Genomic DNA, 12,673 nt, shown 5'->3' on the forward strand with positions numbered 1-12,673 from the left:
GGAATCACAGCACAGTCTTCCCTGGGGATCATGCCTTGCTTGTCCCCCAGAAAGGCTTGTTTTCCCACACACAGGTTTTCACACATTTCATTGTTTGTCTCCCATCCATTTTTTTTCCCCACTGCTTTTCATCCAATGGAGCTAAGTAAAAAGGAGTATTGAGAAGGCCACTGAAGAAATGAAGTGGTGACAGCAGGAAGCACTGAGGGTCCTAGTGGGAACATGAGCAATGCTGATACACTTCTGTTGTCTTGGGCTGAGCCTGCTCTCCCCACATGGAGATCAGAACACAAACAAGGCCATGAGCTGTTGAAGGCCTCCCCTGCAAACCAAGGTGTGGGATGCATCTCCCAGCAGCTGCTTCCAAGGCAAGTAGAGAAAGAAGAGTCACATCTGGGTTTTCTCTGTTCCTCTGTGCTTCCCAGTGTGGCCTACCAAGGACAGTCCATGGCTGCTGTCCCCCAGGGATGTCCTACCTGGGCACAAATCGTCCACTACAGCTGTGGTTCTTTCAGGATTGCACCACTGGGCATGGAGTGACAGGAAACCTGTGCTGGGGAAACACTACACCAGGGCAGCTGAGCTTATTCTCATAAGTAGAAGAGAAATCAATCACGGGAGCAAAACAGGTAGGGACAGTCATGTCTGCGTACACAGTTTTCAGAAAACACATTAAAAATTTATTTTAAATATATTATAAAAGGAAGTCCATTCAACTTTAAAAACACTAGGCATTCTATCAATGATTCCCAATTTATGAAAGCTACTACATTAAAGTGCTACAAGTCCTTTACCACCCCCAGATATTAGGCTGTTGGTCCTAATACGCACAAAATAAATACACACTGATTCAAGAGGCACCATCCAGTTTTACAGAGAAAATGCATGCAGTACAAGGTACAGACAAACTTAGACCTAATCACCGAGATCCTAGAGAATGCATTTTGAAACCAATTCCCTTCTCCACCCTAGAGGCTAAAGCTATTTGTTGCTGTTATCATAAGGGCTAAGGTTTCACGCTGTTAGCTCGATCAGTTTTTATCTTGTTTTGTGGTTGAAGTTCACATTTGTTTGCTCACTACCTGGGATTAAGACTTTTTTCCTCGAGTTGAACTAGTATATTTAAGACCACATAGATCCAGTGGCTTTATATAAAGCTCCCAAATCACTCACAACTGCTGGAACCACTGAAGCCTTTTGGGTCATACAGAAGCATCAAGAAAGCTCAAATGCACTCAATTAAGCAGTATACTCAGCTAGCAGAGGCAGAGTCAAAAACGGACACAGGCTTTTTATTAGGGTTTCCATGACCTATCATTGCCTAGTTCCATACAGATTCTCCAAGGTAAAGCATGGCACTCCAAAGTAGCAATCAGAGCAGGAGGTGAGCTTATTTTGGTTACACTTCAAATTTATAATGTGAATAAATCAATCTGACTGGTTAATGAGGAATATGAAATGAATTGACAAGTCTGTGTTGAATGCTGATGGCAATTTCAGATCTCATTTCCCATTCTCCACCCACTGCATCTCTCTCCACTCGAACCAGGTGAGGATTTGCAGCTTGTTTTAAAATCTGGACTCAACACTCACCAGGTCAGAAAATAAAGCACTTAAAGGTAAATCCTACACAAGCTGGGAAATTGCAGCACACAGACTTTCTTTGCTTAAGGTCAAGTAACAGGCCATGGTAGCCTGGGAGCAGGACCCAGAGCTCCTGACTCACAAGCCAGCTGCCCTTTGCTGTGTATCCTGTGAAACCACCCAGTGTATCCATGAGCCCCAGCTGCTGGGAGTGGATGTGGGATGCAAGGTACTCATGCATCACTTGGGCTGTTTCACACATGGCTTTACCAGGGCTCTTTCGACTGCAAGTGTGACAGGCTGACTGCCAGAGGCTGGCTGTTCTCTCCAATCAATTCAACTCCCTGTCTGTATCTTGAAAGACAATTTAAAATAAAAATCTTCTCCCTTTTCACCTGGCAGTTCCATGACTGCCCAATATGACTATTAGGAGATCTCTCCCGTGGGTGACGCGAGGCAGCAGAGCTGCTGTCACAGCCCTGCAGCAGCCCCAGAGCGCTGTGCTCCTGAAATGCTGGTGGTGCCTGTTTGACTCTCAGGTCACTGATCTCAGTGCAGCAGGGAAAAGGAAAGTTTGCTGAGTGGAACACTCCAGTAAAGGAAAGCAAAGCCTTGTGCACAGCCTGCTGTAAAACCAACCACGAGGAAAGTTAGGCTGAGAAATTGCTTTCTTGCTACTTCTGTATTAGAGATATTAACACACTCTTGAAAAGTCCCAGTGATGGAAGGCATCAACTTCTTCTGAAAGACACTTCTGCTAGAGTTTATATGCTTTTGGGACTAATTGTGATTTGCATACTTAGAAAATAAAATGCAGGATCCCGCATGCCAGTGAAATCATGAGCCTTCCCATGAGGTGAAACATCCAGCAGCTAACCAAGACATCCTCCAGCACAGCTTCAGCTGTTACAGTGCACCAGGAGGAAGCTGCCAACCTTTCCAAGTCTTCCTATTAGGAGTGACAAACCTCTGCAGAGTCATTAACGATATCGATTTAACAGAGGTGGAACCCAAGAGCTTCTGAATTACTGTCGTTCACACATATTTTTAAATCAGACATTTAAAAAAAACCCCACACACAAACATTGCAGGAGCCAAGCTTTCTCTTATATCCTTATCCCCCAACCCCAACCCCTTCCCCTCTCCTCTCTTGCCCAGCAAGGCACTAGGAAATGGTTCAAGTTTAAGCATTTGCTGTACATTTACATTTAAAAAGGCACATCTTTATTTTAATGATGCTGTATTCCCCTTTCAGGAAGGCTCATACGTTCTGTTGTGGTTTGAAAAAGGAAGTTAATTTCCTAGGTACGAGAAAAGACACCTTGCACACGAGAGCCCCAAACCTATTTGCTGTCTGTAGGCCTTAGAGATTAGCACCAGTATAGATCAACAACAGCTTCAAGAGCAAATCAAAGTATTGTCAGGCAACATAAAACACACCCTGCTGTCTGGGATTCTGATACTTAAAAGCAGCAAAACTTACGCAGCCATGAAGAGAGGGGTGTTTCAATACTTCTGGGGGAAAAATATGAAAACATGTATTTGGCATTAGATAATCACCGGTATTTAATCTGCAGTCTTGACTTGCATGCAGATGTGAAGATTTGATTATGTATTTATGCTTTAGCAATTTTGCTTACAAATAACCAAAAGTAATTGGAATAATTAACCAGATTGCCCAGCAAAGGCTCAGTTAAAGATGCAGATGATGAAATACAGCTTATATTTCTCAATCAGTGGATGGTTTGCTATATTAAGTCTTTGCCTTAGTCAACAAAGCCTCTATACTGAAAAGTATAACTGATGCAAATAATTAATAGCTCAAAGCCCAGTGAGCTACTTGGAAGTGTGCACAATTTGTGAGGCTCTTAACCACACTCAGATGCCAAACTTTCAGAAAACAGATCAACCACACTGAGATGGACCCGCTACAACCACTTACACTAAAGCTCCAGTTTCTGTGTACTGGTGGTGGGTTGTCAAACAGGAATTGCCTCAACTATTGCCTAATCTTTTGGTGCAAGCTGGTAAGAGCTGACCTTTCTCTCCAAATTAAGATCACCAAGGAGTAAAAGACCTGTTCATTACTGCAGCTCTCTCTGAAGCAAGAATCCAGCCAGCCAAGCAAGGGCTCCCTTCACAAGGTGAGCCCAAGTACAAAGCAAGCCATGCATTTTAGAAACAGAAGCTAATCCTCTCATTAGAAAACTAAGACACACAAAGCTGCAACCTGCAAGCAGAACAACCTACAGTCCATTTATAGAATATGCTGATTGTGTCCCAGTTATAAAAATCTAGCATTGTTCATGAACAAACAGCTTCTTGTTCCACAGGCATTAAAACATTCATAAAGACATCTAGTCAGGCCATCTAGTGGCTCCACAGTCAGCACTACTCGGCTAATGAGAGCATTAATAACTTAAGGAAAGCAGCAGTCACACACAAAGCACTGGAAGGTGACTCTGTCTCCCACAGAAATGAGGAGGGATCCTAATGACAGACTTATTGTAGTAACTGAGAACGTAAGATGTCAACTCTGTTTGATGCTGGTCTCATTCCATTCAATACTGCTGCAGAACTGTCACAAGGGAAGTTTAGGGCTTTTTTTTCTTTCTTCACTCCCAAAATATTAGACACCAACATATTTTGGAAACCTGGTCCCAGCTGCAATGCAGTGTCCATGTTTCCTGTTCTCCATGACTGCATGGACCAGCTAAGTTGGCAGAAAAGGTAAGACATGGACTCAGCTGTGTGGACGAGAGAGGTGAATTCTGAGCCTCCTACTCAATACATCAGACTGGAGAGTTTGAGGGGCAGACAGCTGTGTTCTTGTTTGCTCCCAGCTACCAGGTACAGCTCTGCATGGCCTTGAACACATCTGAAACATGGGACACGACCCTACAACTGGCAACAAAAGGGGTTCTTGCTTCTGGAGATCTGCAGAGGGAGCCATCCTGCTTGTTTTGGGACACCAGGGAAGCATCTCCTTGCCTTCACATGAAAGACATCCCAGAGCAGAGCTTCCCTGCCCCTCTGAGGTGGGGCAGTCTACTAACCATGCTCATCAAGCATCCCAGAGGGGTCCTATCCCCTTCACCCCAGAGCTGGCTGCATGCTACTCTTGCAACACCCCTCCACAGGCAGTCAGACAAACCAAGGAGCTGGGCAATTCCTGGCAAAGGAATCCTGTTTACTAATGTACACAGCATCTGTGCACGAGATTCACTGCATCATCATTCACAGCTTTTACCAGAAAATGCCACTGCTGCCTTCAGTACAAGACTAAGTCAGGGGAACTAGTAAATCTGTTTTTGCAATAACTTCGTTTTAAACCAGATTTTAAAAAAATACTTGCTTCAGATGGACTTGAACCAATGGTCCTCCATTCATTCTTTAGTGTTAGTACATTCCAGCTCCTGGGATGAGACAATCCCGGTTCACTGTCTGGCAGATCTGACTGCCAAACCAGAAGGGTAACACCTTGCACTGCTTACTGACTGCACAAGGGAGAGGGTACCAGTAAAATGGGTCCATCAGTCCCACATCTCTGCTAAAGCAAACAGATTTCCAGTCACAGTAAACTGTACAGTGCTGTGGGTGCTGGGAAATGAGGAGAGATTAACAGCACATTTCCACAAGGCTAGAACACTACTGACCACAGGACTCAAGAAACTACAGACTGATGAACAAATGGATAAAGACCAATCGCTAATCTCAGCCCTGACTTAATTATCCTGAATTAATCTGCTCACACCAACTGTAAATTAACTTAGCCATCAAACCTCTAAAGGAAGAATGGAAATTGTCTTCACGCAGTAGATTTAACAGGAGAAATCCTGGAGGTGTCTGTGCTAAAAAGGTTATAAGAGGCAAATTTGGAAACTGATATCCAAAGGCTCTTAGCATAAAGTCTTCACCAGTAAGAACTGTGATAATTTAAAAACCCTCTGCTAATCTTTCACCTTGAAGATTCAACAGTGAGTGACAAACTGACTGCAAAGTGAACGGACCAGAAACTCAGATTCCTCATGGCTAATAACAACAGCCATATTCCCAACACTTGGCTGCACTTCCACTAGAGCTCATTCCTTCATCAGAGCTATGATTTGGAAAGTAATAATATTCAACCTGTTTGAAATATATTTGGTTCAGGGCAAAAAAAATACGCATTTCATTTTACAATAATAGGTTTTTTTTTTTTTTTTTTTGATTGGAAGCTTAAATCTTGTCTTCAAGATTTTACTTATATGGAGTTTGGAAGATAAAGCACCTATGGGGGAATGCTTCTATGCATGGTATAGCAGCTACAAAAAGTCCTGAAGGGTCCTGGATAACAAAATCATTTAACACCAGACCCCAGTGGGAAATAAAACAAAAAAGGCAGAAAAAAAAGCCATTTGAAACACATTCAGACTCCTCTAAAAACAGAGTTTCTGTTCAGTCTCAGCACAGAAGTGGCTCTGGCAAAGTCTTTAAAATTCCACCATCCCCAGAAGAGAAGGATGCAGCATCTTCACAATAAAGATTGGCCTGCTAGTTAACCTTCTCCTGAGATTCTCCCTTTTACCTTCATTAAGTGTTTAAAAAAAAGTATTAAAAAAATTTTTTTTGTAACCCTCCCCAGTAAAAACTATAATTGTAAAATATATATATATATTTTCTCAGTCTTTTAAAGATCAAGATTTCTGTTAAATTTTTCCAAGATGGTTGAGTTTGTGTGTTCAAATATCCACTGCTGTGTTGAAGATGAAGGATTGCAGCTATTCATAAAGATCTTTCGATCACTCTCACTGCAGTCCATACAGCTGCTGCTGACTGGGTGGTAGAGGGTCTTGTCCTGGAGGAGAGAAATTTGGTGTGAGGTTGTTTAAGTGGAGAAGAAAAGTTGTTTTAAAACCATCAGAAAGAAGCCTTAAAAACCAAGGCAAGCTATTGTGTCACTTGGGTGTATCTGTTCCACACTTAACTGATTGACAGGTGTCTGGGTCTATTCCCACCCCTTTCGACAGAATCCAGCCCAATCCTCACACCTGCACCAGGAAGCTCTGAAGGCACCCAGAAGCCATGGGCTCTCCAGGCTGGAATTCTGCTGCATCCCTCCGGGGCACTGTGCCAGCAGATTGGAAGGACTAGGACAGGGCACTTAGACAAGAATGTACTTACCTGTGGCTCAGAACAGCATTGATTAGTAGGAGGATGAATAAATCCTTATCTACCTTTGGCAGGACATTGCAGTGCTCAGAACAAACCAACTCTCACAATACCTCTTTGCACATCACCTCTCTGCCAGCTGTGGGGACACTGCACAGAGAGCGTCCTGCTCAGGAGCCCTGGGGTCATCACCTTATTCTAACCAGTGGAACAGGGGAGTCACCTCTTTTTAATCAATGGTACAGTAACAAGCAGCTGTCTGCAGATTCTCTTATTGCAGCTACATGAAAAGAAGGAATAAAACACGAGTGGTGACACTTTCAGGAAACGTAAGTGCCTCAGGCAATTTGACACCTTAGATGAGAATACGCCCACACACACAGACTCACTTTTCGGTATCTCCAAAGCTGGTTCCCCTTCATTCCATGACAGTCATAGAGGGTCACAGGGCTGCTGTGGGAAATGGCATCAAAACAAAACTTCTTGGTATGCTGAGGATCGCCGGGACGGATGTCCTCTCTCCAGCTGAAGGTGAATACCTGTCAGGACAAACAGCACCCTCAGGATGGCTGGTACCCAGGCATGATACTTTCACCCACAGAATGCTGTTCCCTGTGCCCACAGGGTAGGGATAGCTTCAGGGAAAGGAGAGTATCTTCTAGAGGAAAAACTCCTCCCACCCCTAAGGACAGGGACTGCTGACCAGGGGACTCTGTACCAGCTGTCACACAGCATGTGAAATGAGACTGTGCTGCTGCAGCCAGCCATGCTGGTCAGCCTGGGTACTAGAACAGCCCTGGATGTCTCTGCAATGCAGACATACATCAAGGATTAAGTGAACAGCTGACCAATTACAGCCCTTCCCAGCCAGCAAAAAAGCCAGAGAGCTCCAGGAGCTCTGAGTTAACGCTGGCAGTGGACACCCGAGTCTGCACAGGCAGCCTGCAGTCACCTTGAGAAATTGTCCCACACTTCTGGGACAAGAGACCAGGAGCCACAGCTTCCTACCCTGGCCACAGGAGTGCTGGGAGTGCAAACACTTGGGCATTGCTTCGTGATGCTCCCTTCTACTGATCCTGCAATGAACTCAGCACTCTCAGGTGAAATGAAGGAGGGACTCTACAGAGCAGAGGAAGAGTTTTAACTTCAGTAACTGGGCACAGCCCATGCCTGGCAACGCAGTGCCTCAACGAAAGTGTCCTCCGTGGCCAGCACTAGCCCATGTGGTTCTGCAGGACTGCCAGCCAGCACACCTCCCTTTCAGTCCCTGAGGAAAAGGCTGTTCTGGAGGCTCCTTTGGAGTCAGCTGGAGGAATGGTTCTCCTCAGAGATCTCTCATGGGGCAGTGAGAAAGGCAAGTAATGATCACGGTGCTGCTCTTTGAAGCAGTGTGGCCAAAAACTTTTGCACAAAGAAACTACTTTGTTCTTGGCTGTCTTTTAAATCCCTCTTGAGAGAGAAATTACCACAATAATTTAGGCTCAACGCTACTCAGAAGTTCAAACCGCATTCTCTTCCTAAACATAAGCCAAAACTAATTTTCAAGATCCTCCTGACACAACAGAGGCTTAGTTTTGGACTGTGCCCGAGTAAATTGGTTTTGTTTCTATTTTTCACGCATCAAATTGATATGCAACAACCCTCTGTCTCCTACTACTGAAGCCATTCCCTGAAGAGTTATGCATGGCTCTGTAATAGAGGCATTGTTTTCTTGATCCTTTCTCAGCTCAGCTGCTACAGTTTAGACAAACTAATATTTTCCTCCCTTCTGTTACAATAAAGCTGTCGTTTCTGGCACCTCATATGTTGAGAGGGTGAATCTATAACCTGGCTGGTTTCATCACTCCAGCAATGGTTGGGTGTTTATAATGCATTTGCCTCCTGTCAGGAGGATGATAGTGAACAGTTATTGAATGCTCCTGCAGGTTCATTAATATGCATGATGCTCTTCTATCACTTCTTTCAGCACAACCTTTGAAGTTAATATTCACTTTGTTACATATTACAGCTGCCTTGTTACTGGTTTATTGTTTTGGCACACTGTTTTCTTGTCATTTCTTTTGTTCTCTCTGAGAACTTCAAAGCAGAGGTAAAAGCTCCGCACAGTCTGCCAGGCTCCAGACCCCCCTGTGGCACAAGCACAAGCCACATCCTGTACCTAAGTACAATGAGCACGTGAGCCTTGGGGTGGACATGACAGCTCTAAATGGCCTTCCTTAAACATTGGTCCTTGGAACCTCTCCCTCCCCAGATTTAGGGGCCGATGATTTATCAGACTGTTACCTGCACGTTGTTCCATGCTGCCTCTCCTCTGTCCTTCACGCAGTTTTCCAGCCTCAGTGGGGATCCCAGGGCTCCATGCTTAGTATCCACACACAGGCCAGTTCCCACATTGCGTATCTGAAATAGTAAATTAGTCACTGAATCTCCTGCTCCTAGCAGAAAGAAGGCTCAAATTGTCTCAAATTGCAGCAGTGTTTGTATGAAGTTAGTTTTAAGATTCCTCACTTAACTGTGAGTCTGAGCTGGCTGGTTAGAGCTGGAAGAAAGTACAGAACTCAAAATGGGGCCCACTGCCAGCTGTACCTCCAGCACATAGCAAAACCCACCAGTGACAGGATTGCAGAGCCCACTGTGGGCTGGGTTGTCTGATGGTGCCATTTTTCACAGGTCTATACCTTGTTCATCCTCCCATAGGTCTGTGCCAGTGTGAATATGCTACAGCAAATGTACAATGAATGTTAGTCTCCTTGATTCTTAAGTACTTTAGATTTCTGAGTTACTGTTGTGCTATAGTAAATCCTACATGAATCTTTTGCTAAATTGTTAAGTTATCCATTAAGTGCTGTTAAGTTTAAGCGCTGTTAAACCATTAGGCTTAAACTATTTGAGTTCAGAGCTAAGTTTAGTAAGGAGGTCCACTCTGAACCTTGTAACTCCATGAGAGGTTCTCCCTTATTCTCTTTTGTCCTTACCCTTTTCCATCCCGTCTTCACACAGGTAATTTTTGGTTGGTTTCAATTTTAGATTGATTGATTTTAGATTTTAGCTTGCTTTTTCTCCGTGTGCTTTAACTCTCTAGAAAGTAGTAGAGTGAACCTTACCAATAAACTTTGTCATGCTTTCACTTTTATATTACACCTGCTTTTGCTGACGCCTTTGCCAGTGATTCTTTAAGTGACCCAAAACACTCAGCCACGAGAGACGTGTGTAACAATTCACAGCCTCACTCCTGGGGTGATTCTATTCCCAGAACACAGCTGACTTTCAAAAATACGGATGGTTTTCCTGCCTTTCACATGGGAAAGATAAGGACAAGAGTAGCTCAACACAGTTGTGAAGCCCTTTGGAAATACAAGATTTCACTATTGCTCAGCTGCTGCCTCTCCCTAGTCCTCCCTCTGGCACATTCTGCTTTCTGCTAAATACACAACATGCAGAACAAGCCAAGTCTCTATTCTTGTTGGAGCTGTGCACTAATAGAAGCAGCTGCCTGCCCAACTGCCTGCTTTGATCAGGCCAGTGCAATGGTAGAGGAGTTCTGGGTTTTGAAACATCAACAGATCTTTAAACACTTGCTCGCACCTTACCCACAGCAACTGAGGCACGTGGGCAACCTTAAAAAACCAAACTGCAGCCTGCCTGCCCACTGCAGATGTCAGAGCACAAACTTGCCTCTCCCCAGGCAGCTGCTGGAGGCTCCACTGGTGGGTAGAACTTTGGCAAGTCCCAGGCAACCTCATTCATGAACCACTTGAAGCTTTTGCAGTTGAGGTTGTTGCGAAGCTCCTTCTGAGCGGCGACGTCGCCCGCGGAGAGGTGCCGGTACTCGGGTCTGCGCTGGTAAATGTACTCTGCATATTCATCCATCCACACCTCAGCCACCCGCTTCAGGTTCTGGGGGGAGAACGAGAGGGGAAACCACCTAAGAGTGCTGCACAAACCACCATTAGCATTCAGAGCAGCTCGCATGTTTTTGCTCAGAAAGGATTTTCATTCACATCCACTCTTTCTCTCCAGCTTCAGGACACAGATTATTTTTATTACTCTCTAGTTCCAAGGGACTTTTAGAAAGATATTTTCAGTTGAGGTCAAAACAGAATCCTGGCACTTGGCCATTATATCTAGTTCCTTGTGGCTAAGAAAAACAATATTAATCAAAAGTTGTTTTTCTTCCCTTTTTTTCTGTAAGGAAACTAGTCAGAACATGATGCTGGTAAATACCACTGGACATTCAAAGGTCTCTGACAAAAAGCTGCTTTCTTAAATCCTTCTTATTGCATCTTTTATATCCATCTAGAAATGGGATTTGCAGTACTCCCTTCTGAAAAGCTTCAGTTCACAATACTCTTTCTTAGCACTTTTTTTCCATTTTCTTGGGTAAAACTCTGAGATACCTCAGGAATAGGGAGCTTTCAGATGATGACCCTTTGGAACAGAAGCAAAGGGTTTTACCTCGTGGCAGCAGCACATTTCATGTATTACTGTAGAACTTAATCCCCTGTGCAACTCCAAGACAGCAACAAACACCACCCTCCCAAGACGACCTGCTTGTCACAGCACCCTTGAGAGTGCTGAACCTTGGGTTATTCTCTGGCAACATCAGGCACATTCTTGGTGACCGTCAGTAATGTGCCATGTGCAGCTGTGACTCCTTGCATGAAGCTGCTCAGTCCAGCAGTGATCATTTACTACCAAAAAAATGAGGAAGCTAAGAGTAAGCAGTTGGCTGATCCTGCCCCAAATGCAGCCTCCACACAACAGGAGCAGGTGTTTACCTCAAAGTGTCGGTTAGATGCCAAGAAACAGCCTTTCCTACCTCTCTGCTGTTTCCTTCCAGCACTGGGGAGTACACAAGAGCCAAATACTGAATCAAAGGAAATACAGCTCCCTCCTGAGGAGATGGCACAGACAGGAGAGTGCTCTGTCGCTCTGACAGGTCATTGCTGGGCTGAGGAATAAATCCAAATCTATAACTGGGGCGATGCTATTAAACTGGGAAGCACTGTAACACTGAGCAAGCTGTAAGACTTCAGAAAAGCAGGGCATCTCTCTGAGGTTTTTACTTTTGCAGCCTTCCTGCTACTATGATTTTTTTCTCCCACCAGAGGGCAATGCAATCCCTCCTCAATTTGAAAATTAGCTGGAGAAACCCAGCGCAGGACAGGTGAAAGCTCTTTCTTTTTTGGGCTACACTAGATTAAGAAATAAGATGGCACCGAACATTCCATTGTGGAAAATTACAGCTTGCCCATTCAGTGGTCTGTAATGCTTGAAGTTGAGAGGTCTTTCAATCACCAAAACCAATCACCACGCTGAAGCCTGCTGCTCTTGGAGAGCACAGCTATAAAATGACTGAAGTATTATACAAATAAAGCCATATCTTGTTTTTATAGCCAGCGCCTGATCACAAAGTCTGTGTCCAGCACCCAGCAGTGGCTGATATCGGGAGCATGGCAGCTGTTCACACACTCATCTGCAGCTCCCCGGGCTCTCTTCCCTTTGTGCTACACATCCACCACTGTAACACTGTGCAAGTGCAAATTACAGACAAAACCCCCTACATCTGCCTCTCATTGTGGGGTGAGAGTAGACAACAGCATGGTCACGTTGCAGTCAGACTACTGTTGTGGGGAATGCCACTGCCACTTACTCTTGCCAGGCTGACTCCTGTGGGAACCTTGTATGGAACGTATTTCCTGTAGATATGACCAACTCTAGAGCAAGGGATGTCCTCCATGCGACCTCCACACATCCATACCTGTGGAACAGCAGAGAAACACATTCAGTCTTGGCTTTATGAAGGAAAATGAAAAGGAAAAGACTTTCAAGTAATAAAAAAACTTAACCCAGATTTTGACATTAAAGTACACTCTTCCCAAATCCCCTCCCCTCCTTGCCTTAGTCCCAAATCCTATAACTACCTGCTTAGAGCCAT

General features: G+C 44.5%; 1 protein-coding gene across 1 annotated transcript in view; it reads right to left on the reverse strand.

Annotated features, from left to right (window-relative positions):
* Positions 1-657: 657 nt before the first annotated feature.
* The window catches only part of LOC121658201 (polypeptide N-acetylgalactosaminyltransferase 10), an 82,435-nt gene continuing 70,419 nt past the window's right edge, over positions 658-12,673 (reverse strand). Inside the window, exons 8-12 of the mRNA XM_042014785.1 lie at positions 12,389-12,496; positions 10,411-10,632; positions 9,019-9,135; positions 7,125-7,274; positions 658-6,421 (exon numbers count right to left, since the gene is read on the reverse strand). Of these exons, the coding sequence (XP_041870719.1) occupies positions 6,254-6,421; positions 7,125-7,274; positions 9,019-9,135; positions 10,411-10,632; positions 12,389-12,496 (765 nt within the window). The 3' untranslated portion in view covers positions 658-6,253. The remainder of the gene's footprint in view (positions 6,422-7,124; positions 7,275-9,018; positions 9,136-10,410; positions 10,633-12,388; positions 12,497-12,673) is intronic.

Source organism: Corvus kubaryi, unplaced genomic scaffold (assembly GCF_017639235.1).
Source record: "Corvus kubaryi isolate FWS band 111438036 unplaced genomic scaffold, C.kubaryi_AGA036_p1.0 split2-37374, whole genome shotgun sequence".
Taxonomy (NCBI): domain Eukaryota; kingdom Metazoa; phylum Chordata; class Aves; order Passeriformes; family Corvidae; genus Corvus; species Corvus kubaryi.